The 27566-nt window shown below is 44.8% G+C and overlaps 1 protein-coding gene and 1 long non-coding RNA gene across 3 annotated transcripts in view; one reads left to right on the top strand and one right to left on the bottom strand.

The window, feature by feature from the left end:
* Positions 1 to 41: 41 nt before the first annotated feature.
* LOC310698395 lies at positions 42 to 16478 on the top strand. The gene is made up of 5 exons (XR_014521496.1): positions 42 to 156; positions 786 to 883; positions 1471 to 1498; positions 3105 to 3193; positions 16371 to 16478. It is a non-coding gene; the product is annotated as an uncharacterized lncRNA (long non-coding RNA).
* The window catches only part of GFI1B (growth factor independent 1B transcriptional repressor), a 38490-nt gene continuing 22946 nt past the window's right edge, over positions 12023 to 27566 (bottom strand). Inside the window, exons 3-10 of one of the 2 annotated variants that reach the window (XM_083485315.1) lie at positions 25559 to 25945; positions 20114 to 20245; positions 19673 to 19834; positions 18012 to 18262; positions 16467 to 16604; positions 15225 to 15390; positions 13276 to 14564; positions 12023 to 12937 (exon numbers count right to left, since the gene is read on the bottom strand). In XM_083485315.1, coding sequence (XP_083341441.1) covers positions 14386 to 14564; positions 15225 to 15390; positions 16467 to 16604; positions 18012 to 18262; positions 19673 to 19834; positions 20114 to 20234 — 1017 coding nt within the window. In that variant the 5' untranslated portion in view covers positions 20235 to 20245; positions 25559 to 25945 and the 3' untranslated portion in view covers positions 12023 to 12937; positions 13276 to 14385. Of the gene's footprint in view, positions 12938 to 13269; positions 14565 to 15224; positions 15391 to 16466; positions 16605 to 18011; positions 18263 to 19672; positions 19835 to 20113; positions 20246 to 25558; positions 25946 to 27566 lie in introns of both variants that reach the window. The other variant, XM_083485314.1, reaches the window with a different exon arrangement.

The raw sequence follows: 27566 nt of genomic DNA, 5'->3' as shown, positions 1-27566 counted from the left end.
GAAGAAAGGTTCCGCCTATACATATACAGTAGATTCTATTTTTCCTTTTTCTTTTTGGTAGGGGGTTCTGGGGGGGGAGCGGGGGGGACGGTAGCCTGCACGATGCCCGAGTCTCTTCTAATTTCTGGGGTCGTGGATCCAGCAAGGGATCTAAAAGTATTTCTTTTGCTGCCAGGTTGCAGAAAGCCACTTTGGCAAGAAGCAAAGAATGTTTGTTTTCTCTTTTTTTCTTTTCTGAGGATTAGGAGAAGGAAAAGTGGACATCAATTTTTATAATAAGTTTTGATTAAAGACCTTTTCTGTGGGGCTTCAGACATGTGGTTTATATATACAGTTTTGAACATTTATTTTTATATATGACCTCAAAATTATTATAACATGGGTACAAGTTGACACCCTAACATCCAACTTTGTATGATCCCCTCCAAACCAATGCCCAAGTTTTGTGCTAGTTTTGTGCCATAAAGTAAGTGCTGTTTTCTGTGCTGTTCCCCCCAAAACCTGCCAGGATCCATTTAAGGGCAGATAAAGATTAAAGGCACAAGAAGATGACAACAGAGGATGAGATGGTTGGACAGTGTTCTCAAAGCTACTAACATGAGTTGGACCAAACTGCAGGAGGCAATGAAAGACAGGAGTGCCTGGCGTGCTCTGGTCCATGGGGTCACGAAGAGTCAGACACGACTAAACAACAACAACAACAACAACAACAACAACAACAACAACAGAACTGCATCCACAGAAAATCTGAAAAACGTAAGCTTTTAATTTTTTTAAAACTGCAGAAAGAGTATTATATGGAGCCAGTTCCACAGATCAAAGCAGCCGAGTTAGCAAATACAGTATTTCTGAGGGTCTGATAGTGTTGGCACATTTACTCTGTGTTATGTACTGAAGTTCTCACCCTGGGCCAGCAGGGGGATACTGTAGATAGTTTTCACTCAGGTCCACGTCAGTTATTTTAGGCGGGAAACCCTGGGTTGTTAGAATCATAGAATCATAGAGTTGGAAGAGACCACAAGGGCCATCGAGTCCAACCCCCTGCCAAGCAGGAAACACCACCAGAGCACTCCTGACATATGGTTGTCAAGCCTCTGCTTAAAGACCTCCAAGGAAGGAGACTCCACCACACTCCTTGGCAGCAAATTCCACTGTCGAACAGCTCTTACTGTCAGGAAGTTCTTCCTAATGTTTAGGTGGAATCTTCTTTCTTGTAGTTTGGATCCATTGCTCCGTGTCCGATTCTCTGGAGCAGCAGAAAACAACCTTTCACCCTCCTCTATGTGACATCCTTTTATATATTTGAACATGCCTATGTTGTTGCTACAATGTTGACAGCCGGCTGCCTATAAAAGCAGGCCGGCTGAGCTGTTTGCTGTTCAGTTCTGTTCCAGCTTACAAAATAAAGAGCTGCTTTGGAGAAATCGCTGTGTCGTCTGCCATGTCTACCCACTATTCAACACTCTGCAGGAGAGAGAGGGAAAAGGTGGCATCAAAGGTAATCAGGAAGCCCTTTCTATTGGAGTGTTGATTTGTTCCATTTTTAAGTCTGTTTATTCACTTCATGAACACCAGGGTGCACTATTTGACAACTATCAGTGACACAAGAGGCACACTATACAAAAGTTGTTGTTGTTTTGTTCATTAAATACAGCAGTTGTTTTGCACATTATTTTCTGGTGCTGGTTCCTCATAAGTTTTTCAGGGGGTCCTCAATTAGTAATGGCAGGCAAACTTACCATACTTTACCTACTGTTACTGATCTTCCTTGAAAACTTGCACCTTGCTGAAACTGAGGGTGAAGAATGATGTAAGAATTCAAATGTAATGGGAGGGTTTGAGCACACATTTGCTAACACTGCACTTAAAATATTACAGTGGTACCTCAGGTTAAGTACTTAATTCGTTCCGGAGGTCCGTTCTTAACCTGAAGCACTACTTTAGCTAATGGGGACTCCCGCTGCCGCTGCACCGCCGGAGCACAATTTCTGTTCTCATCCTGAAGCAAAGTTCTTAACCTGAGGTAATATTTCTGGGTTAGCGGAGTCTGTAACCTGAAGCGTATGTAACCCGAGGTACCACTGTATATCTATCTTCACTAGAGCTGATCATAAGAGCATAAGAAGAGTCCTGCTAGATCAGGCTAAAGGCCCACCCAGTCCGGCCTCCATAGGTGATAACTCTCTGGGGCCCTGGGTCCCAAGCACCCAAAAAAATTGGTACCAGGGCCATGCATGCTGCATGACATCCATGACCGCGGGCACCCACGGTCGCAGGCCCAAGCTGGCACACCTGCCAGCATCTAGTCCCACAGAGGCCAACTAGATGCCTCTGCCCCTGGAGGGGGAAGATAGCCATCATGGCTAGTAGGCATTGATAGCCTTATCCTCCAATAGTTTGTCCAGTCCTCTTCCAGGTGTGTTCAAAAAGGTGGCCACCACTGCATCTTGTTGGAGCAAATCCTGTCATTTTAACTATGTGCTATGTGGTGAAGTACTGTGGTGTGAAGCCCTGCGAGGGGGCTGCTTTCTGGAATTCACCCTATATATGAGGAAGGAGAAATTTTACAGTTTTCTGTCCAGAATGTCTGATTATTCTGCATAGTGCAGAAGCACTATGTCAGGGACCCAGAGACATTGTGGGGGAATTAAAATGGTAGGCTGCAGCCACAGCCACCAGCATACAGAGCAACTCAAAGCCCATGTGACTGTAGCAGCAGGGAAGGTGGTATCCTCTCCGGTGTATGTATTATTCATAGTTAATAACATTATTTCTTATTGTACACTGCTTCCATATATGCAGACTGTAAAGCAGTTTCTAAATGTGTAACTTAACAACAATAACAATGTTTGGCCTGCTGTTTGTTTCCCATCTGCACAACCTGTCCATTTTTAAATATATAGGAAAGGCCATACTCAAGTGGCAGAGCATCTGCTTTGCATGCAGAAGGTCCCAGGTTCAATCCCCACTGGGAGCTCAGGACCAGGCTGGGAATGTTCTCTGCCTGAAATCCTGGAGAGCCACTGCCAGTCAGCTCTTAGCCAGATGGCCTGATTCAGTGTAAGGCACCTTCTTACATTCTTAAATGAACAATTTATTTCCAGAAACATCAGAAGTCTCCAGTGCTCTCTTCCCCCACCCAAAAGGAAACCAACATTATAAAAGTCAACCCCTGGAACTTGCTGCCGCTTGAGTAAGTTGTGTGCACAATAAGGTAAAGGTAAAGGACCCTTGACTGTTAGGTCCAATCGCGGACAACTCTGGGGTTGCAGCGTTCATCTCACTTTACTGGCAGAGGGAGTTTTTCTGGGTCATGTGGCCAGCATGACTAAGCCGCTTCTGGCGAAACCAGAGCGGCACACGGGAAATGCCGTTTGCCTTCCCGCCGGAGTGGTACCTATTTATCTACTTGCACTTTGATGTGCTTTCAAACTGCTAGGTTGGCAGGAGCTGGGACCGAACAATGGAAGTTCACCCCGTTGTGGGGATTCGAACCACCAACCTTTCGATCAGCAAGCCTTAGGCTCAGTGGTTTAGACCACAGCGCCACCCACGTCCTGTGTGCACGGTACAATATTATTAATAAGTCTTGCTAGTCATGGTGTCCTGACCACCTAATTTCCCCCTTTTTGTATTTCAACTCTCCTCCCGTCCACCTGGGCAATCTGACCTTGTGATTTGTTCAGTGTGGGGCTTCTGTTTCTTTCCTCAGAGAAGATTTTGCTGAATCACCGGGGGAGGAGAATCCAAGGGACAAAAAGGCAAGTGGCAGGGAGCGATAACACCGTGGCCTTGAGGCTCAGTGGATAGCAGGTTTAGGGCTCTCAGAAGGATTTCAGCTTGACAGCTGAGGAGGCAGAGCGGGGATTTGCAGAGAACTGCTTCACAGCACATAAAATAAATAGTGCACCAATGATATACTGTATTTTTCACCCCATAGGACGCACTTTTTCCCCTCCAAAAATGAAGGGGAAATGTGTGTGCGTCCTATGGGGCGAATGCAGGCTTTCGCTGAAGCCTGGAGAGTGTGAGGCATCGGTGCGCACCGACCCCTCTCGCTCTCCAGGCTTCAGGAAGCTATCCGTAAGCCTTGCAAGCCCGGCGGGAGTTCCCGCGGGCTCACAAGGCTTGCGGGCAGCAGCCTGCAGCCCCGGCGAGTGTCCGCAAGCCTCGCACGCCCGGCAGGAGGTGCCGCCGAGTGTGCGAGGCTTGGGGCGGCAGCCTGTCGCCCGAAGCACGGGGAGCCCTCCAGAGGATAATAAAAGTTTTAGCTCATACAAAGATTCACTTTGCAAGTAATAAAGATTTCTAACAAAAAAGTATTCTCCGCCTATGAGAATAAAGGTTCTATGTAGACTTAAATGAGCCAGACATTTGCATACACTGAAGGCACTGAGTGACCACGTGCCTCCTCACGTGTTTGTGTAAGAAATAAAATCATGCCATATATATTTATAAAAATGCTCGTTCAAGCTCTGCCCTTTTGTTGCTTGTAGTTTATGGGATATCTTGTAAGGACATTTTCATTTTCTCATTTATTATTTATTAATTTACTGTAATTTATACCCCACCCTTCCACCCCAATAAGCCCAGGGTGACAGACAAAAGAGACACAGTTTTAAAACACATTCTAAATTTTATTTATTTATATACTAGCTTTTCCTCAAAGAAGCTGAAGGTGACCTACATTGTTTTCCCTTCCCTGTTTTGTCCTCACAACAATCCTATGAGGTAGGTTAGACTGAGAGACAATGACTGGTCCAAGGGCACCTAATGAGCTTTAAAACTATCTAAAAACAGTTTCAGTTAAAAACATTCTGAAAGCACTTGCGGTTATAAAGGTTTTTCCATCCAAGGATAGGAGAGTCACCAGGAACAGTATTCTGCAGTCACCAAATGCCTAGATAAAGAGGAATGTCTTCAAACAGAAAGGCACATATTGCAAGGGAGGGCATTCCACAACCAGGGACCCACCACTGAAAAGGCCTTGTCAGCTGGGTAGCCCCCCCCCCCCAGTGGTGGCACCACCACCAAGTTCTCACCTGATGATTATAGGGTCTGAGATGGTTGGTATTTGAAAAGGGGCTCTTTTACGTACTTGGGTCCCATGCCATTTGGGGCTTTATATGCTAATACTAATACATTGAATTTGGTCTGGTAGTTCACTGGCAGCCCCAGTAATATTTTCATTATTGGTGTTATATGGTCCCATCAGGCTGACCCAGTTTACAACCTAGCAATTGCATTATTCACCAGCTGCAGCCTCCAGGCTATCTTTAAGGGCAGCCCCATGTAATAGTTCAAGGAGAAGGTCAATAGAAAGTGGACAATTGAGGCTATATTTCTGTATACACAGGGCAGCTGCTCCACTCATTAGTCCCAGAAGTGACAGTAAAATCACACCAGTAGGGATGATGGAGAAATTAAATGTGGTTCACATTTAAAAGTGAATATTTCAAAATTTGCACTTTCTGAAACCATATGGGAACCAAAATGCAGCACCTTTGAAAGCCACACTTACCCTAATTTTGCATTGCAATTCTCCAACCAACCAATGTTTACAATCTGCATACACAAGTGGAATGTGTCTGTAAAAATTAATGTAATTGTGAAATCATAGTACATGAATGCATTGCTTTAGGGAAAACTCTGTGCAAAAATGTGTATTTTAGACAATACTGCTTACAAGAATGTGTTTATTAGGATAAATTCATACCATGTGGCCCCTAGAAAGTTGATTAGGAAGGAATGCAGCCCTCAGGTGGCAAATAGTGTGTTCTCCAATGTGTTATGGCACCCTTTGGACTTATCAAACACATGTCTCAGTTGTACAGGAGTGAGTGAGTCAACAGGTGGCTACGGGATGCCGCCACTTGTAGAACTGCTGTATTCAGCTTTGGTGGTGCAATGTTGCTCTTTAAAAATATGAAGAGACAAAAAAACGCTTTCTGTTCCAAGAGATAGTTTGCACTGAGCAGAAAGGAAGGGGATTCCGGCTCCTCAGCCACAGCCAAAAATGCAATGAAAGCTCCAAATAGAAAACAGTTTAGGAGGGAAGATAAGCTGTCCAGTTTTTGAAATGACATGGAAAAGGAAGTGCTGGGGGGGGGGGGCTTGTCATTTATTGAGAGCAGCAGCTTCCACATCAGCCAGTCTGCCATGGTATTCAAGTTTGTGTGTTTTGCAAAGAATTATGGGATATGCTCTATGACACACACGCAAACACACATAGTCCGTGCAGACATATATATTATGTCTATTTTTTAAAAAAAGATTTATAAACTTATTTGTCAAAATGAATGGTGCATACATAGCAAAACTGTACACAAAACTCAGTTATAAACTGGTAATAATAATTATAATAATTTTTATTATTTGTACCCCACCCATCTGACTGGGTTGCCCCAACCACTCTGGGCACCTTCCAGCAGATATAAAAACAAGAAAACATCAAACATTAAGAACTTCCCTATATACAGAGTTGCCTCTGATGTTCTCTAAAAGTTGCATAGTTATTTATCTCCTTGACATCGGATAGGCAGATAGGAAGGTGAGCGCCTCTGCCTGATTCCTTGTAACTTCACTTCCCCCACCTATTTTATTTCTCCTGTATTATGTTTTGTCATGTTAATAATTTGAATGCTTTGGAATTCAGAGAAACAGGAAATAAAAGGATATATACAAATTGTTGCTCTGGGAGGGGAATTGGTGTGTGTGTGTGTGCACCTCCTAACAACTCTCTGCACCCATAACAAACTACAGCTGCCAGAATTTCACATGAAACCGGTTACAGTTTATAGTGGTATCATAGTGGTTTAAATGTATGATATGAAGGAGGCTTTAAAGAGGATTCAGTCTTTTTGTAATAACTACTGCTCTAAGTGTCTCCCATCCAAGACTTTCCATGTTTGCCTGTCATGCAGATTTTCTCACCATCGCCTTCCAATTTGCAAATTTCCCTAGTTGCATGGAAGACTTTCACCTCCTCCTACACTCCATTCCCATGTCCTCCGCCTTGCCAATCTGCCTTTTGTTGTGGGTCTGGATCTCTGTGTTGTGAGACTGGGCTCTGATAAGGCCTAGGGTGACCTATCTTGCCCTGGTAGATCTTCCCCCTCCCTAACAGGCCTGCTTGACAGCCTTGGCAGTTGGCAGCTGGCAAACCCTGATAAACTTATCACCCCAAAGCTGAGCTCCACAAGCTGCCCTCCTCAACCTCAGATTTCCAGGCTCCCGTTTTCCAGTAGTGTTTTACTTTGTGTCAGGGTGAGGCGCATAAAACCAAAGGTTGCTTTTAAAAAAAAGCTCTCTCTTTGTATCCTTATTTTTTATTAACTTATTGCATTTATATTTCAAGGAAGGGGGGTGGGGGTGGTCCCCCCATTTAATCCCCACAATATTGGGAGGTAGATCAGGCTGAGAGACAGTGACTGTTACTACTACTGTCCTTAAATTATTGTTAAATTATTGTTTCAGCTTAACCAACCCCACAAGCACCTTGTGGGGTTGGTTAGGCTGAAAGGCAGTGACTATTAATGCTACTTTCTTTAAATTATTATTATGTAGTAATTACCCCTTCACAGAGCTACAATTCCTAGCATCCTTAACAAACTACAGTTCCCAATATTCTCTTTTTGTGGCAGGAGCCATGTGATGTGAAGGTGTCCAGTACAGTGGTACCTCTGGTTACGTACTTAATTTGTTCCGGAGGTCCGTTCTTAACCTGAAACTGTTCTTAACCTGAAGCACCACTTTAGCTAATGGGGCCTCCCGCTGCTGCTGCACGATTTTTGTTCTTCTCCTGAAGCAAAGTTCTTAACCTGAGGTACTATTTCTGGGTTAGCGGAGTCTGTAACCTGAAGCATATGTAACCTGAGATACCACTGTATGTGGACTTGCCACAGGCAGTTGGGCCACACTGCCAGCCTCAGCAGCCATCCTAGCTGCCAGTCAATTAGGAACTAACCTAACATCGAAATCTCAACAAAGCTGGAGGAATGAAAAGCCCGATTGTCTCCTCCTGCCCTATCTTTCACCCCTCCCCACCTTAACACCTTCATTCCTGTGCTTGAGGGGGGGGAGGGGAGGGATATTTGGATTGCTTTGGTTAGCAAATTAGGGGCATGCAAAGCACTCCCTGCAGGGTTCTTCCAGGAGGGGCTGGGGGGGGGCGTTTACACGTTTGTGTATTCTTCCTTCCAGCTGTCTTCAGCCAACAGATCTTGGGCTGATTATGAGCAGGAAGACCAAAAATGTGCAATCTCCAGAAAGGTGAAAGCATTTTGTGTGGTGGGGGAAGGGGAGGACATGGGAAGCTGCCTTATACTAAGGAAGGCCAACATTCCTTTAGCTCAGTACTGTAATGTCAACTCTGATGGGCAGCTACTCCCCAGTGTTTCAGACAAGGGGTCTCCTCTAGCCTTACCTGGAAATGCCATTGGGGATTGGAAATGCCTGGGCCTTCTGCATATAAAAAGGTTCTCTTCTCTAGTCCTGGATAAATAACTGATTTAAATAGGAAGCCTTTTACCAACTCAGATCATTGGTCAAGCTACTCAATCTTGTCTACACTGACTGGCAGCTGCTCTCCTGAGTTTCAGACAGGGGTCTCCTCTAGCCCTACCCAGAGATGCCGGGGATTGAACCAGGGACCTTCTGCATGCAATTTTACAGAGTCAAAGCATTGGGTCCGTCTAGCTTGGTAATGACTGTACTGACAGGCAGCGGCTGTCAGGATTGAATCTGGTGGGGATTGAAGCTGGGACTTCCGCGCTGAAGATACGACACTGTTGCTGAGCTGCAGCCCTTCCCCAACATCCCAGGAAGCTTTTTGTAGATGTACCGGTAACTGCAATGGCCTTGCAAACCCCAGGTAAATCTGTAAATATCCATAAAAAGCAAATCAGACACCTGGCTTCTCTCCTATCTTGTGAAACAAAAGGCTTTGCGTCAATGACATTTCCATCACTATCAGTTATTCACATTACCTGGCTAGCCATGAGGCTGACTTACATAGCCCTGCTTTTGAATCTGTGTATCCTGAAACATTCTCCCTCCCCACCTCTTCCTGTTTTTATTTCCCCAGCCTCTCCTTCCATTCTAACTCATTTAGAGCGGCAGCAAGAAAACTTAGGGAGTCATGACTTCTGCTTTAAAACATCGGAGTACAGGCCTCTCTGACCCATGAGGTTGTCCCCAGGCAGGCCACACCCCCATACCTACGTCATGCCTCTCAGATGGCCTCAGCTTTGTTATAAGAATTTAAAGTCTCAAATATATAAAATAAATGTACAAGGCAAACACATACAGTAGTACCTCTGGTTGCGAATGGGACCCATTCCGGAGGCCTGTTCGCAACATGAAAACAGCGCAACCTGAAGCGCCGTATCTGCGCAGGTGCACAGCGCGATTTAGCGCTTCTGCGCATGCGCAAGCGGCGAAACCCGGAAGTAACTCTTTCCGATACTTCCGGGTCACCACAGGACGTAACCTGAAAGAATGTAACATGAAGCAAACGTAACGAGGTATGACTGTACATGAATACATAAACCACATGTTTGAAACAGTACAGGAAGACAGTCCTGAAACCATTTTGACTCTCTCAAACTGACCAAATATTTCTCTGCAATGAGGGAGAAATAGAAAAAACCTCCCCATTGTCTCTGTGCTCACAAATCCTGCCTCAAGGGCACATTTAAGGTGTGAATAGGGTGAACCTGTGACCTGGATTGGGGGGGCAACTCCCATCTCTTGCGGGGACATAATTAGTGCCAGCACCGTCTGTTAAGAGTTTGGGTGTAATCTTCGACACCTCCCTTTCCATGGAGGTGCAGATTGCAGCTATAACAAAGGCGGCATTTTTCCATCTCTGCCAAGCTAAGCAGGTGGCTCCTTACCTCTCTCGCCCTGACCTAGCCACTGTGATCCACGCGACGGCCACCTCCAGACTGGATTATTGTAACTCGCTCTACGTGGGGCTGCCCTTGAGACTGACCCAGAAACTCCAGCAGGTGCAGAATGCTGCAGCGAGACTCCTTACGAGGTCTTCGCTGCGGGATCACATTCACCCGGTGCTATACCAGCTGCACTGGCTCCCAGTGGAGTACAGGATCAGGTTTAAGGTGCTGGTTTTAACCTTTAAAGCCCTATACGGCCTAGGACCCTTGTACCTACGGGACCGCCTCTCCTGGTATGCCATGCCCCACAGAGAAACTTACGGTCTTCAAATAAAAACATCTTGAAAGTCTCAGGCCACAGAGAAGTTAGGCTGGCCTCAACTAGAGCCAGGGCTTTTTCGGCTGTGGCTCCGATCTGGTGGAACACTCTGTCACAAGAGACCAGGGCCCTGCGGGACTTGACATCTTTCCACAGGGCCTGCAAGACAGAGCTGTTCCACCAGGCCTTTGGCCAGGGCACAGCCTGACTCCCTCGGCAATCTTCGCGGAGCTCTGGCCCAATGGTTGCCAGTGGCTTGAATTAATTAATTTTATAATGAATGATTTTAGAGTGTTGTTTATGCTGTACTTTTGTACTGTTTTATTGTTGTTAGCCACCCTGAGCCCGGCTTCAGCTGGGGAGGGCGAGATATATATAAAAAAAATTATTTTATATTATTATTGTTGTTGTTGTTGTTGTTGTTGTTGTTGTTGTTGTTATTATTATTATTATTATTATTATTATTATTATTATTATTATTATTATCATTATCATTATTATTAAAGTAGATATAATAACAAAAGAGTGGCCAAAACCCAGATAATGCAACCAGGTAACCTGCCAGACAGGAGATAAACAACGCACTCAGATTTCTGTTGTAGACCACCTCTTCTGTGATGTAGGTATGATGTTTCTGGGAACGGTCTGGAGTTTGAGGGTGGGCAATTTAAAAAGTCTATATAAGGGCGAACACCTTTGTTCTGTGTTCCTCTTCTTTCCTGCTTGGGGTGAGTGAGGAACTTGTTGCAACAGTTTAATAAAGATCAGGCTTAATAGCTGCTTTGCTTCTCAATATTCTCTGGTTGGCCTCTGTTATTTTCTCTTACCGATAGGGAACCCACTTAAGGACTCTATACAGGCTCTTGGATACCCCATAAGGTAAAAAGGGCAGACTTTGTTTACAACAGCTAGCCTCACAGGACAAATGGGGTGACCTGCCCCATGGGGCCACAGGTTCCCCACTCCTAGAGATAGTCATTTATTTTTATTTATAAAACACTCTCTTTGAAAGGTATATTTATCTCCTCTTACCCTTATCTGAGAGAAAGTCTGTTTACCCCCCAGCTCACGTGAATGTATGCTGTTTGGTAGAAGAATGTGGAATGAAAGTTATTGCAGACCCTCCAACTGTCCCTATTTTCCAGGGAGGGACCCGAATGTACAGAAGCCATCCAGATTTCTGACTTGATCCTAGAATGTTCTGTTTTTCATTAGGACGTCCCTATTTTCATCAGAAAGATGTTGGAGGATATGATACGATGTTTTTATATGTGGGAAGCCAGCTAGAGTGGCTGGGGCAACACAGTAGGACACCCCTATTTTCTTCAGAGAAATGTTGGAGGGTATGTTATTGGCCTCTGTGTAGAGTGACAGCCAAGATCATAGGAGCCAATTCCCAGGGGCTGAGGTCCCTTCACCTCCCATAAATTATTTGAGGGGGGCAGGTCCCCCCAAAGGTGACAGGCCATGGTTTGTGTGTGCACCACGACTTGTGATCAATTCTGTGGAGTGGGGCTTACCTCCCCCCCCCCCCATTATTTATTCAAGTTGGCACCCACATGGCCTCTCCCCACCCTGAGAACGAATGTAGGAGTATCTGCAGTACCCCAAGAGATGGAAAGGGTGAGGCCCCTGGAAGTTTGAAAATTGAGCTTTTGGTCCAAACTCTAGGAAATCAATGTATCATGTGGTTGATTTCTATACTTTTTACTTCCGTGTTAGGCGTTATTATCTCTCCTGTTTAATTCTAAGCTGTTTAGTTAGGTTGGTTTGTCTGTATTGTTTTATACAAAGTTGTATGGATTGATTTTTTTTTAAAATGCATTTATTGATATTATGTACTGTATCATAAAGTTCATACAGTTTATACACCCCTTATAAAAAACAACAACCTCAAAGCAGTTTACAAAAAAGGATAAAACAATAGAATTATCACTAAGAAAATAATTTAAGACACTCAAAAAGTTAAAATAACAATAGACTGAAAAGAGATTCACTCTTGCGTCATGTTTCTAAGCATCCAGGTGGACTTGTCTAAACATCGTTTTTTGCGGGTGCCAAAAGAGAGTACAATGCAGGCGCTTGCCGGGTATCCTTAGGCAGAGCTCCAAAGCGTAGGTGCTCCCAGAGTAAAAGATTTATTAGAAATGTGGAATGGGTATTATGTGGCACCTGTAATAGTGGCAATTCCACTGATCGAAGCATTCAAGTGGACATGTGATAAGACGATCTCATAGGTTGTTTCTAATATATATATTGAATTGTTATACTTGTTATACTTGTTCTGCTGGTATGTTGTGATCCACCTTGGGCACAATTTTGTGGGGAAATGGAGTACAAATAAACAGATGATAATTGTATTACTGGCATGGGGCGTTGGGGGTGTCTGAATACTCCAAAACAGAGAGCAGAGAACCTCAACGCAAAGGTTTGTCCTCCAGTAACTATGTGCTCATAGGTGCTGTGTAAGGCATCTTTGCTAAAACACCAGGGGTGGCAGAGAGAATCTAATGCATGATTCATTCAAAACAATATATACAATAAGATAAGCATAAATATATATTGACAGTGTTCTCTGAGAAGGCAGATAAGGTTTTGCCGGGGGGGGGGCAACAAGGAGGGGCTCAAGCTTAGCCATTATGCTCTTCTTTTTTGCAAATCTTCTTCATGCAGCTTATCACTGTTCCATGCTTAAAGTGGTTTTAACTGTTGTTCCTTCTCCCTAGGGCAGGGGTCTGCAACCTTTAAGACAAAAAGAGCCACTTGGACCCGTTTCCGAGGAAAAAAACACCTGGGAGCCGCAAAACCATTGCAACATTTAAAGCATGCACGCCGCTGCCCTCCGATCTGACAGCGGGCGGGAAGGTGACGTCGGGACGGTGCGTGACTAACGCACACACTGCCCCCATGCGACGTCACAGCCAGTACAGCGCCCGCCACAGTGGGGAGTGTCGGGGCGCACAATGCGCCTCCTCCCCTCGCTAGTATCCGTCCCGGAGCCGTGGCAAAGGTGTAAAAGAGCCACATGCGGCTCCGGAGCCGCGGGTTACAGACCCCTGCCCTAGGGCATCATGGGCACTGTAGTCCTGTTGGGGAAGACTACAGTGGTACCTCAGGTTACATACGCTTTGGGTTACATACGCTTCAGGTTACTGACTCTACTAACCCAGAAATATTAGCTCGGGTTAAGAACTTTGCTTCAGGATGAGAACAGAAATCGTGCTCCGGCGGCGCAGTGGCAGCAGGAGGCCCCATTAGCTAAAGTGGTGCTTCAGGTTAAGAACGGACCTCCGGAACAAATTAAGTTCTTAACCCAAGGTACCACTGTAGTAGGAAATGTCCTACTCTCAGTAACTTACATTTCCTAGGATTCTTTGGAGGAAGCCATGACAGTTCAGCAAATAAAAAAATTATCCCAGAAGGGCCATAGCTCAGTGACAGAGCACTTGTTTTGCGGGCAGATTATATGGAACAGACTTAGGCTCCATCTGCACTGTACATTTAAAGCTGTATCATACAGCTTTCAACTTTCATAGCCTCCCCAAAGAAATTATGGGAACTGTAGCTTGTTAAGGGTGTAAGAGTACTTGGGAGATCCATTTTCCCTTCCCAGAGCTACAGTTTCCAGATTGGTTGAACAACCAATCCCTCTTAACTTTGGGATTTGTTGCTCTGTTAAGGGAATACTACTACTATGCACCCTTAACAAACTACACTTCCTAGGATTCTTTGGAGGGAGAATTCCCAGAGTGGTTTAACAACTAATTTGTCTTCCAGGGGAACTCTGGGAATTGTAGTTCTGTGAAAGGAATGGGGAGTCTCCAAATTACTCTCAGCCTCCTTAGCAAACTAGAAGCCGTGGTACGAGACAGCTACAGTGCAGAGGGGGCCTCAAACCAAGTCAGGCTGTTGAGCTGTCTAGCTCAGTACTGTCTCCATTGACTGGCCTCCATTGAAGAAGAAAATCTACAGGTGGGGAAAACTGAGCCTAAGCAATGGGCCTTCTGGAGGAGAACAATGCTGCTCTTCCTTAGGCTCCTTCATTCTCTCTCTCTCGTGATGAAGAACAGGAGGAAATTCATCGTGGGCACACTCTCCTCTCTCCACAAGGATCTCTCCTGATGTCAGCTATCTCCCCTTAGCTGAACACAGAAGGCTGCTCTCCTCTTCTCACTTGAGGCTATGCTGACTCTCCCGGTGTCGCCGCAGATCCACCTTGCGCTGGAAGCCCTTGCCGCAGAGCTCACAGCTAAACGGCTTGAACCCAGTGTGCTTGCGGCTGTGCGTAATGAGGTTGGAGCTCTGGCTGAAGGCTTTGCCACAGACCTGGCATTTGTGTGGCTTCTCCCCTGGATGGCAAAGAGGAGATGACAAGAAGTAAAAATATATCAGCAGCTCTAATTAGTCGTATGGTCTTAGGGGCTTGAACAGTAATTCAATGGGAAAGAGCCCAAAGTCTTACACTGGATGCTTGGTAGTATTTACCTTGGAATATAGCTATAATGGATAAAATTATTTTTGACAAGGACACTCCACAGGTGCCCACTAGCCTAAGAGGTGTGGTGAACCACTACAGGGCCCCTGGGAAGCCTGTTGCGCTTACATCCCAGGAATAAATTCAAGGCAAGGGAGAGACCAAACTGGCTTCTCTCCTGGATGGCAAAGAAAGGAGGTCAAAAGGAATTATTATATGTATCCATTATGTCACCAGCATGGCACTCAGGGGCTCCAATGTAACTTCCAGTACCTGTGGAAGTGGGTTCAAATCCCAACTTCCCTATGAAGCTCACTGGGTCATCTATTACTTTGTCTCAACCTTCCTTACAGGGTTGTTGTGAACATAAAATTGGGGAGGGGAGAAACCATGAATGCCACTTTGAGCTCCTTGGAGGAAAGGACATATAATAATAAACAAGTGCAATAGACACATGCTGCAATAGACACATGAAATAGGCTGAGCCAGCATCTCACCATCCCACCAGCGGGGGGGGGGGCACTCCTCCTCTCACCTGTGTGGATGTAAGTGTGTTTCTTCATGTCTGACTTCTGGTGGAAGCGTTTCCCGCAGTACTGGCAGGGGTACGGCCTTGTGTCTGAGTGGATCAGCAAGTGGGTGGAGAGGGTGGAAGAGCGTTTGAAAGTCTTCCCACACATTTTGCATGCAAAGCTTCTCTCCTGTAACAAGAAGATCAAGAAATTGAGACCAAAAGTCAGGCCAGTTGTCCAGAGATGGGAAACACCAACCCTGGAAATCATGCAAGTGAATACAAGCAGCATTTGCTATTGTTGGGGCTGTTTTAGTCTGCAAATCCTAAGTAAATGTTATTTCCAGTATTGTCTTCCAGGTTTTCCTCAGGTTGAAATTGATCACATTACTAATGACATAATTAATTTTGCTTGTTTCAAGTGAATAGTGACTAGCGAGAGAACAACAATGTAGGTACTTTTTGCATTTGGAACTTTTTAATTTAGAGAAAAGGCAGGGAAGAGGTGACATGACAGACGTTTAAAGTTTAAGGACAGGAAAAAAGGAAGAACTTCTTTGCACAGCTCATAGTTAAAGTATGGAATTTGCTCCCACAGGAGATGGCTACCAACCTAGATGGGTTTAAAAAAGGTTTGGATAAATTCATGAAGGATAAGGCACAGGAGGGGAGAGGGACGTGGGTGGCGCTGTGGGTTAAACCACTGAGCCTAGGGTTTGCCGACCAGAAGGTCGGCGGTTCGAATCCCCATGACGGGGTGAGCTCCTGTTGCATGGGCCCTGCTCCTGCCAACCTAGCAGTTCGAAAGCACATCAAAGTGCAAGTAGATAAATAGGTACTGCTCCGTCGGAAAGGTAAACGGCGTTTCCGTGCGCTGCTCTGGTTCGCCAGAAGCGGCTTAGTCATGCTGGCCACAGTACCCAGAAGCTGTATGCTGGCTCCCTCAGCCAGTAAAGCTAGATGAGCGCCGCAACCCCAGAGTTGGCCACGACTGGACCTAATGGTCAGGGGTCCCTTTACTTTTACAGATGGGGAGAGGGCTCTTGTGCTTGAATCCTGCTTGTGGGCTTACCACTGCGGTCTCTGGTTAGCCACTGTAAGAAAAGAATGCTGAACTAGATGGGCTATTGGCCTGATCCAACAGGGAATTATTGCGTTCTTATGTTGTAGGTTTTCATGGAAGCTGAACAGTAGTGGAATTGAAACAGATTTGATTGTGAGAGACACGGGACAGGAAGAATATTATTGCCTCCTCTCACTCCTGACCTGAGAGTGAATGTTGGCGTGTTGCTCCAGACTCACAGCGTGCCCAAACGTTTTGCCGCAGGTGTCGCAAGCAAAGGGTCGTGTGCCGCTGTGGGATCGTCGGACGTGGACCTCCAGTCCATGTGGGGTAGAAAATATCTGAGAGGGCAAAGAGATGTTTTTAGAACTGTGGCAGTTCAGTCTGTCTCACGTTCTGCTTTTCCGCCTCTCCTCCTCATGGAGCAGGCTTTCCCCAACATGGTTCCAGCCCCGTCCCCACTGGTATTTTGGACAACAAGTCTCATTTGCCTGTAGCAGAAGGCAAAGGGTTAAAGCCCTTTTCCACCCACCATACCAGGTTCCCACTCTAGATTAGACCTCCTTTACACCTGCAAATTTTTTTAATTTTTTTTTTTTAGCCATTCAGCAGCATGAATTATGTATGCATCATCAAGGTTATCATGGCAGCTGGGTCCATGGAGACTATGCTGCCTGCTTGCTTCCTATCTGGTCAGCCTGTAGATTGGTAAATGAGCAATTTGTTTCAATGATGTAAAACAACAACAACAACAACAACAACAACAACAACAACAACAAACCACCCTTGTGGAATTCTCTCCTTACAATGAAATAGGCCTTTATATTTGTTCTCTTATGAGAGAGGGGAATGCCTTTTCTTAGATCAGGATGGGGAACTTTTGGCCTTCCAAATGCCCAACTTCAAACCTTTCTAGCCCAGATGGTCGTTAGATAAGCTGGGAACTAGGAATGTGATCCTAAGCTTGGTTATTTCCTCCTTCTTCCCAATTCTGTTTTCCTTTTGTGTCGTGTCTTTTTCATAGCTGTCACAGATTTGAAAATAAGGGACCAGCAGCCTTGAAAATAAGGGACCTGCAGCCTCACCTGTTCCAGGCACTCCAGTCTTCCTGTTCTCCTACAGTCTGGTCAAACTCATGCTGGTAGCTTTGAGAACACTGTCCAACCAACTTTTTAACCAGAGGTTCAACTGAATAGAATCTGAATCACATGCACCACAAGGCCTATGTAGCCTCAACTTAAGATGGCTTCCCAGCAAAGTTTGCAGCAGCACGTGCAACAAAATGGCGTCCAGCATTCAAAAAACCCCCTCAGCTTGCATTAACTAGCCACACACAAGGCATGCAAGCTCCACCCCCAGTCGTTCTTAGACTTCTTATTGGGTGAGCAACACAGCCAAGCAACACAGATGGAGCCTCCCTCCTCCCTGGCCGGGAGGGAGGAAGAGGAGCTGCTTCCTTTGAAATTTAAGGGACATTTAAGGGACATCCATCAATAAGGGACAGCAGTGGGACATAGCGCTGGAATAAGGGACTGTCCCTTCAAATAAGGGACACTTGACAGCTATGCTTTTTAGATAAATGATCGGTAAGCCTCCGTGGGAGCCTCTATTGGCCGAATGGCGGGGGGGGGGTGAATATTAAAATAAACTCCCATCAGCCCCAGCAGGTATGGCCAAGGATGATGGAAGCTGTAATCCAACATCAGAAGGGCCACAGATTTATCACCCATGGTCCACGGGGAACTCACCTTGTTACAGATCACACAGTGGTATGTCTCCATGTCCTGTGAGAATCTCAGGCTGTAGTCAAGGGGTGGCTCTGAGGCTGGGAGGAGGTGGTTCTCATACAGGCTAACAGAATGTTCCAGAAGGGTAGAAGAAGTTGGCCTGTAGCTGTATGGAGGACGGAAGGCACTCCAAGCAAAATTGGGCTTGTAAAAGGTGGCCACACTTTCAACAGAGCCACTGTCTTTGGATTTCAGAGCTTGGACAGGCATCTCTGAGGTGAAATAGGATGAATCAGATTATCAGCCTGCTCGTTATTTACTTTTTTTTTAACCATCCAGGGCTGTGGGGAGCCTTTTTCAGCCCTAGGGCCACATTCCCATCTAGGCAACCTTCCCAAGGCCACATGCCAGTGGCAAGCATGGCCTGAGGCAAACGTGGATGGAGCCATATGTGCAGTGCTTTTTTCCTCGGGGTACGCAGGGGTACGCATACCCCTAAACATTTTGTGAATCTTTGTACTTTTGTCCATTTAATGTATTTACTTTTCCCGATTTGAACTATAAAATGGTGATTTTCTTGAGTCAAAATGAGAGTACTTCTAAACATTTTTTTTATATAGAAAAAAAGCATTGCATACATGTAAATTTTATCTTTGTAGAGCAAAGAAGCATACACACCCTCTCCATCCTCCACCGAGGCAAACAAGGGCACATTCCAGCCAGGGAAAAACACTCGAGGTACAAAGCAAGGGCTTAAATCAGCAGGACAGAAAGATGGTTTTAAACACATTTTCCCATCAAGACTTCTTCCTACATATCCTATAAGCAATGGTGCAAATTTGACCACTGGGCAATGCTGATGTACAGTATATCTGTACAGATGCTGATGGCCTCGGTCCAGTATATCTGAAGGAGCGTCTCCACCCCCATCATTCTGCCCGGACACTGAGGTCCAGTGCTGAGGGCCTTCTGGCGGTTCCCTCGCTGTGAGAAGCAAAGCTACAGGGAACCAGGCAGAGGGCCTTCTCGGTAGTGGCACCCGCCCTGTGAAACGCCTGATGTCAAAGAGAACAACAACTACCAGACTTTTAGAAGACATCTGAAGGCCGCCCTGTTTAGGGAAGCTTTTAATTACTGCATTTTGATGCATTACTGTATTTTGATATTTTGTTGGAGGCTGCCCAGAGTGGCTCGGGAAGCCCAGCCAGATGGGCGGGGTATAAATAATAAATTTTTTATTATTATTATTATTATTATTATTATTATTATTATTCACTGATTCATTCTGACCCCCAGGCTTTGCAGCTCACTGGGGCTTTCTCCCAGGCAAGTGAGTACAGGACCGCAGCCTAAGTATGTGAATATTGGAAGCTGCACCCTGGACTTGCATACCAAAGGGAAGACAAGGGGCACACGGCCACTCTATCCGGCAAGTTCAGCACTATCTCTTCTCAGACCTTTCCACTCAAGCTGAACTGGGAACTTGAACCTGAGCTTGGTTATTTCCTCCTCCCAGTCAGTTTTCCTTTTGTGCTGTGTCTTTTTAAATAGTGATCTGGCTGCTGCTCTGGGAGCCTCTCTTGATCACACACACACACACACTCTTTATTTTAAACCAGAAAAGAGCACTGATTCTTACCCAGCCTGCTTCAAATAAAGTGCTGTGACCTGCAGCTGCTCACCTGATATCGGAGGCCCTGACACTGTTCTGGTCATACTCTGGGCAGGGAGAACATACTCTTCTTTGACTCCTTTGGGTTCATTTCCATCTTTTGGAGCAGGGCCTTGTGGGCAACCAGTGCTGAGGGCCTCGCTGTCCTTGGGGGTGTTGTGGCCATGAGTAACTGTGATCAGAATGCAGGCAATAGTTTTATTTCTTAAACTCGAGACCATCTGCATGGGAACCGGGTGCTCTGCTGCTAAGCTGCAATCCTTAGCAGCTGAGGCAACCCAGTCAGATGGGCGGCATATAAGTAATAATTATTGTTATTACTACTATTATTATTATTATTGGAAGGTGATCCACAAATCAAACAAATAAATATAGTGTCACTATGATTAAACACTGGAGGCTTTCGCGTAACCAGCGTGGTTCCTAGACAACCCAGAGTTGTCTGACCCACCTGCAGTGGAGGGCACAACTGTTGCTGGGTCCCATTTCGGAACCAGGAGGCCATCATCCACAACTCGGTACTGGTGATAAGAGTTTGCCTTCTTACACTTCACTAAGAAAGACCTCGGCATTTCCTGTTCACCTGGGGAAAACAGATCCAGAAAGATAGGAGAAAACATTGTAAAACCAGAATGACACATCATCATCATCATCACCATCAGTGTTTTTTTCTTTAAAAATGTTTAGGGGTACAGTGGCACCTCGGGTTACATACGCTTCATGTTACACACTCCGCTAACCTAGAAATAGTGCTTCAGGTTAAGAACTTTGCTTCAGGATTAGAACAGAAATCGGGCTCTGGCGGCATGGCGGCAGCAGGAGGCCCCATTAGCTAAAGTGGTGCTTCAGGTTAAGAACAGTTTCAAGTTAAGTACGGACCTCCGGAATGAATTAAGTACTTAACCCGAGGTACCACTGTATTCTCATTTTCCTACTCATATTGAAATACTGCCCATCAATGAGGCCAAACTAAGATTCACAAAATGCTTAGGGGTTTGCATACCCCTGTGTCCCGTCCCCCCCCCCCAAAAAAAACACTGATCATAATTAAAATCACATGTGTGGATAAACTGCCATGGTTGACAGAGTAGCCCCTGATGCATTCCATAATGTATGCAAATTTTATTTGCTGCTACTACTACTACTACTACTACTACTACTACTACTACTACCAATGTTGCCTCCCATCTGCTCAACCTGAACTCATGAAAAACCAACCCTGGGAAAAAGAACTAGCCTGGGGACAATACAAGCCTGCAATGTGAACATGCGTCCAATAGCACTTTCCTCTCCTGTGATTGATTCCAAGTAACTTTTATTCAGAGGCATGATGGCTCTGACAGAGGCAGTAGAACATAGACATTGTGGCTAGTCTGATGCTCGTTTAACAACAACAACAACAACAACAACAACAACAACAACAACAACAACAATTTATTATTTATACCTTGCCCATCTGGCTAGCTTTCCCTAGCCACTCTGGGTGGCTCCCAATCAAATATATAAAAAACAATACCGCATTAAACATTTAAAACTTCCCTAAACAGGGCTGCCTTCAGATGTCTTTTTAAAGTAGGATAGTTGCTTATTTCCTTGACATCTGATCGGAGGTTGCTCCACAGGGCAGCCATCCAAATGAATGCTCTTCTCTGCCTTCTGTCGGAGCAAGTTCTATAGATTAACTATACACTGCATGAAGGACTTTATCTTATCTGTTCTGAATCCACCAACATTCAGCTTTTTTGGATGTCCCTGCATTCCTAGTGTTATGAGAGAAGGAGAAAAACTTTTCTCTGTCCACTTTCTCCTTGCCATACATATTTTTATAAACTTTCATCCTGTCACCTGTTACTCGCCTTTTTTCCAAACCAGAGAGTCCCAGTCGCTGCAATATTTCCTCACAGAGGAGTGCCCTTCCTGAACCTTTTCCAACTCTGCAACATCCTTTTTGAGAAAGGTCACAGAATTATGCCCTGATTGAGACTTATTACTAAGGGAGTGATTAATTCTTTACAGGAATCTCTGTGCAAAGAGCCAAATAACAGTACATGAGCCACAAATTTAGGCACAAGAGATTATTGTCCTTTGAAAACTTCAGGAATTATTCCTAATTTTGCATCCGTACATAAACATTAGCCATATGCAAAGTTTATACAAATCTGTGCCCTCTTTTCTGGAGTTCCAAATGTCCTCCCTGGACACTGCATAGCTCTTATTTCCCACATACTTCATAAAATATGCACAAGCAAATCTCTTCTCCCCCCGCTAAACCCAGCTGCCTTGTGATAAGTAACATAATCCATGGAAGAACCTCAAGGTAACATACTGGAAGGCAATCAAGTAGTCTCTCATTTGCATGTTTGTTTGCATTTTCTCCTCCAGTTGCTCCGTTCAGTAACCGTACAAACAAATGTTATATTTTGACTTGGGAAATATGTACTCAATCCAGGCTCTCAAGATTGTCTCTGTTCCCACCACTCCTGTCTCCCAGGTCTGTTTAACTGTAAAGATATTTTGACTGCCCTCGAGTCAATATGGATTGTAGCCAACTTAGACATCGTTCACATTATACATTGAAAGCACTTTTACACCAGTTCAGACACTCGTGGCTTCTCCCCCAACATGCTGGAAGCTGCAGTTTGTTAAGGGTGCTGAGAGTTGCTCAGAGGCCTGTATTCCCCCCTCAGACCTAAAATTTCCATAATTTCCTAGGAAGAGGGGTTGGGAAGGGTAGCTCTGGGACAGGAAATGGGGTCTCCTAGCAACTCTTAGAAAATTAACAAACTCCGGCTCTCAGAAGCCATGACTGCTTAATTTGGCAATGTATGGTGTGAATATGCATTTGACTCAGAGTAGACCCACTGGAATGAATAGACCTAAATCAGTCATGTCCATTAATTTCCATAGGTCTACTCTGAGTGGAATTCACATTGGATACAACATTTTGAAACAGCTGATTAATTTTTGTTGGCTTTACAAAAAAAAAATACAGTGGTACCTCGGGCTAAGTACTTAATTCATTCTGGAGGTCTGTTTCAACCTGAAGCTGTTCTTAACCTGAAGCACCACTTTAGCTAATGGGGCCTCCTGCTGCCACCATGCCGCCGGAGCATGATTTCTGTTCTCATCCTGAAGCAAAGTTCTTAACCCGAGGTACTATTTCTGGGCTAGCAGAGTCTGTAACCTGAAGCGTATGTAACCTGAGGTATGAAATAAATATTTAACTGTACTTATTATATTTATAGCTCATCTTTCATCCAAGGATCTCAATGTGGCATACATGGTTGTTTCTTCCCCCAACTCCTTCTTCCATTATATCCTCTCAACAACCCGGTCAGGTAGCTTAGGCTGAGACAATGGTACTCAAACGCCCATTCTTGTCCTCTCTAGCAATTGGCCTAGCAACTCACAATTCTGGCTGTCCCCCACCCAAAGTGTGAGAAAGACAAGAAGCACAGATTGTGGGCGAGTGTGGTTTTTTGAAAGAGAAAAGATACTACAACATCATAGCACATAATTGAGAATTTATCGGTGACAGGAGGTCATCTATGGTATGATAAGCAACAAAATTTAGTGTTGCTAAGTCCTGGTTTGGCAGGAGAGGAGAGCAAGTGTGCTGGGAAGATTCAAGAACCATCAAAGAAACATCTAAACATTTCAGTGTAGTATAGTATAGTTTCAAAATAACTTTTTTTATTTGCAGAATATGGATAGCTATTTCTTCGTTATAAATCAGTTGTTGTTTCTTTTTGCTTTCCTATTTATTTCTTATCAGTTAAAAAAAAGGTGTCTCATGAACAAATATTTATTATGAAATTATGGCCCAGATAAAAAGTTTGAGACCTATTATTATTATTATTATTATTATTATTATTATTATTAGATTGCCTTTCACACATATGTCTCAAGGCTATTTACACAGTCACATCATAAAAAAGTTTTTTAAAAAATATTTAAAACTAAAATTGTTTTAAAAGCAGTATGCACAAAACAACAACTGAAAATAGAATTTATAAGCAATATAAAATGAGCAGAGAGAGGACCTTTTCCTTTTGCACTGAAATCCTCTGACTGAAAACTGTTCAGTGGGGATTACTCGCAGCTGTTGACTAAAGGAGTGCAAGCTTAATTCTCTTCCAAATTTCTTTACAGTAGGTTAGGGTTGCAATTCTTTACCTGCTTTCCTGAGACCATCAGAGGGATTGTGCTTCCCAGTACCATCCTAGCAGTCCAACATTGTTTCCCAATAATTCCGTAATATGGCTTATAAAATCATAGATTTGTATAGTTGGAATGGACCAGGGGGACATCACATCCAACTCCTTGCAATACTTTCTCTTAATTATTTTGTTATTTCATGTTTTTCCCCAAGCAGTGAAACTCAGGGATATTAAGTTATTTATTTAAATGAAGGATCAACCTTATTTCTCCTGTGCTAACAAGGCTTAACCCTGGCTGGGAACATCTTGGGACAGTTGGGTAAAGTCCCGACTAAATTTATTGCATTTATTTCCCACCTTTTCTCCAATTTGCTCAAGGTAGCCTACACAGTTCTTCTCCCACTCTTAATTTAACCCCCACAACAACCCTGTGAGGTAGGCTAGGCTGGGAGGCAGTGACCGACCCAAGGCCACACCTATTGAGCTTAATGGCTAAGTCAGGATTTGAACCCTAGTCTCTCCCAGGTTCTAGTCTGAAACTCTATACTACACCAATTCTGTACACAGGGCGGACCCATTGAAATCTATGGCTTGGAACCTATGAAGTCCTCCTCAGAGTTACCGGTACCTAAGTTAGTTGTGCCCATTAATGTCAATAGGTCTCCTCTTGAGTAGAATTGAAGGTAGATTTAACCCAGTGTAGAATTATAGAATCATAGAATTGTAGAGTAACCCCACTTACCTGGGAGTCAGCCTCATTGAATTTGGTATTTATTTAATGTCACAAGATTTACACACCTCTTGGTTGTAATAAAATCTCAAAGCAGTTTAGAAAAATAATAAAATAATATAATTACCAGTAAAAAAAGAGATCACATTAAAAACAGGTTAAGCTAAAATAAACCCACCCAGATTGAGATACATGTCAGCTTTCTACATGTCTGAATAGGCTTGCCCAAACAAAAATGTTTTCATGCAGGTTCTTTCCAAAGTACAGTGAGAGCACCTACCTGAGGTCAGCTGGCAGGGTGTTCCAAAGTGTGGGTACAGCCACACAAAAGTATCAAATTCCTACAAGCGTGGAATGAGTATTATGGGCCAGTTCTGCAGACTGAAGCGGTTGAGTGGGCATATATGGGGTAAAGTCATCTTGCAGGTAAACTGGTTCCAAGTTGTTCTAGTTTTATATACTTAATGGCAACACCTTGAACTTGGACTAGTATCAAATTGGCAACCAGTGCTGGTCTCTGAGCAGAGGTGTTGTATGCTGAGAGGGTCTCGGTGCTGCGGCTTTCTGCAGTAATTGCAGCTTCTGAATCCAGTGCAAGGGAAACCCCGCATGGCCCTACTCAGTGGGGCTTTTTTACTGAGAAGACGTGGTTAAGATTATGCTGCAAGTTACTTAATTCCATAGGTTTCAATGGGGTCTACTCTGAGTATGACCAACATTAGCTCTCACCCATAACTTTAAAAACTCCACCATATAGTAACTTCTATCTGCAACCCTCTTCCAGCACAGCTTTTGAGAAGATTTGGTTTCTATTACATCAATACAAGCTTTAACCTAGCTCTTAGAAGTGAACTGTAGATCCTACTCAGTGTTGGTCCTACTTAGAGTACATCCATTGAAAAATATGGACATAACTTAGGCCCATTAATTTCAGGGGGCTACTTGGAAAACTTTGGATACAATCCTTTAAAAAATATTATAATTATTAGTGAAAGGGAGAAATTACCTGTTATTGCAGAATTGCTGAAAGTAGACTTGTTTTTTCCCTCAGGGACGATCCTCACAGTGAAGTTTCCTTCTCTACGACTTCTCCACAGTCTTGCTGTCAGCTGAAGTTAGACACATCTCCCTCTTTCTTCCCCTTCTTCACTTTCCCTCATTCTCCTCCCTGATTTTTCAATCTGATTATACTCATGTCAAAATCTGGTGGTGAACCAGGCAGCCAATGAGGAACTAAACCCCTCCACAGTATTTGCTTATCAAAACCTCCCAGGCTTCATGACCTTGAAGAGAATATTGTGTTGCTCAAGTCCCAGAAGTGACACCCTTTCACAGACGGTTGGTGACTTTTTATTTTTTATTTGGTAGAGTGTTCTTTCAAGATACTGATTTTCTAGAAATGGGAAAGGAAAATATAATTTGCCCAAACATATACAACTGAAAAACATGCTGGGCTTTGTGAAGGAAAAGTAGTGTTGCTATTTTTTCACTTAGGGCATTTATGTTAAACTCATGTCAGTCATGATGAATTTATTGGGTGGCTTTACGAAATCCATCCATTTCCTCAGACCCCCACCCCATAACTAGCAATGTGGGGAATTATAATAATACCGCCCTGCCTTGCAAAGCTGTTAGGTTACTGAAATAAGAAGAACATAATAAGAGCTCTGCCTCAGTAGGCCAATGACCCCATCTAGTCCAGAATCCTGTTCTCACAGTGGCACCAGCCAGGCACCTGTAGGAAACTTGTAAGCAGGACAACAGCACTCTTCCCTCCTGTGGTTTCCAGCAATGATATTCAGAAGATTGGAAGCAGACCATAGTCATGGCTATCTGTCTAACATTCAGTTTCATTGAATACTCACAAGTTCTGGTATTATGAAAAAGAGATGGGGCAAGTGCTTTGAACCCTCTAAATGGGAAACACTCTAAGTGTCCAATTGTATCTAAATACAGACTTAAAGCTGCTCCTCAATGGCAAGGACCATTGTGCAAATTTGCTTGCGATCTTTTAAGAGGTGTTTGCATGCATAGCCATCAGACAAATACCGTATTTTTCGCCCTATAGAACGCACTTTTTCCCCTCCAAAAATGAAGGGGAAATCTGGGTGCGTCCTATGGGGCGAATGCAGGCTTTCGCTGAAGCTTGGAGAGCGAGAGGAGTCGGTGCGCACCGACCCCTCTCGCTCTCCGGGCTTCAGGAAGACACCAGCAGCCTAGGCAGGTCCCGCAGGGATGTCTAGGCTGCGGATAGCAGCCTGCTTCCCGGAGCGCCGGGCGCCCTGAAAGCAGAGCGCCCGGCGCTTCGGGAACACATCCGCAGCGTGGGGAGCCCTGCGGGAGGCCCCCGCAGAGCTCTCCACTCTGCGGATAGCAGCCTGCTGCCCGGCGGGCGGGGCGCACTGAATCAGAGCGCCCCGCGCGCCGGGCAGACATCCGCAGCGTGGGCAGCCCTGCAGGAGGCCCCCGCAGAGCTCCCCACGCTGCGGATTGCAGCCTGCTGCCCGGCGGGCGGGGCGCCCTGAAGCAGAGCGCCCCTCGCGCCGGGAAGACATGGGCCAGCCCCACAAGCTCGGGGGACAGCAGGGAGGTGCAGCACCGCCATCCCGCTGTTCCTCAACCTGGTTCGGTTTCCCCGACCTGCTTTGGGGGGGGGGGAAATAAAGGGAATTTTTTTCCCCTTTATTTCCCCCCCAAAAAACTAGGTGCGTCCTATGGGACAGAGCATCCTATGGAACGAAAAATACGGTAAACAACTTTCCAAAATACATAGTAGATTTACCACCACTACTTTTACTACTACTACACTACTACTACTACTACTACTACTACTACTACTACTACTACTGCAATAATTAATTCATATTCATATATTGCTTTTCAACACCCCATAAGTCCCCCAAAGCAGTGAACTACATATTAAAACAACAAAATACAGAATGGAGTACAGTGGTACCTCAGGTTACATATGCTTCAGGTTACATACGCTTCAGGTTACAGACTCCGCTAACGCA

This window comes from Podarcis liolepis (genome assembly GCF_965112155.1).
Source record: "Podarcis liolepis genome assembly, chromosome: Z".
Classification (NCBI taxonomy): Eukaryota; Metazoa; Chordata; class Lepidosauria; order Squamata; family Lacertidae; genus Podarcis; species Podarcis liolepis.
This window is presented reverse-complemented; position numbering and strand designations above follow the sequence as displayed.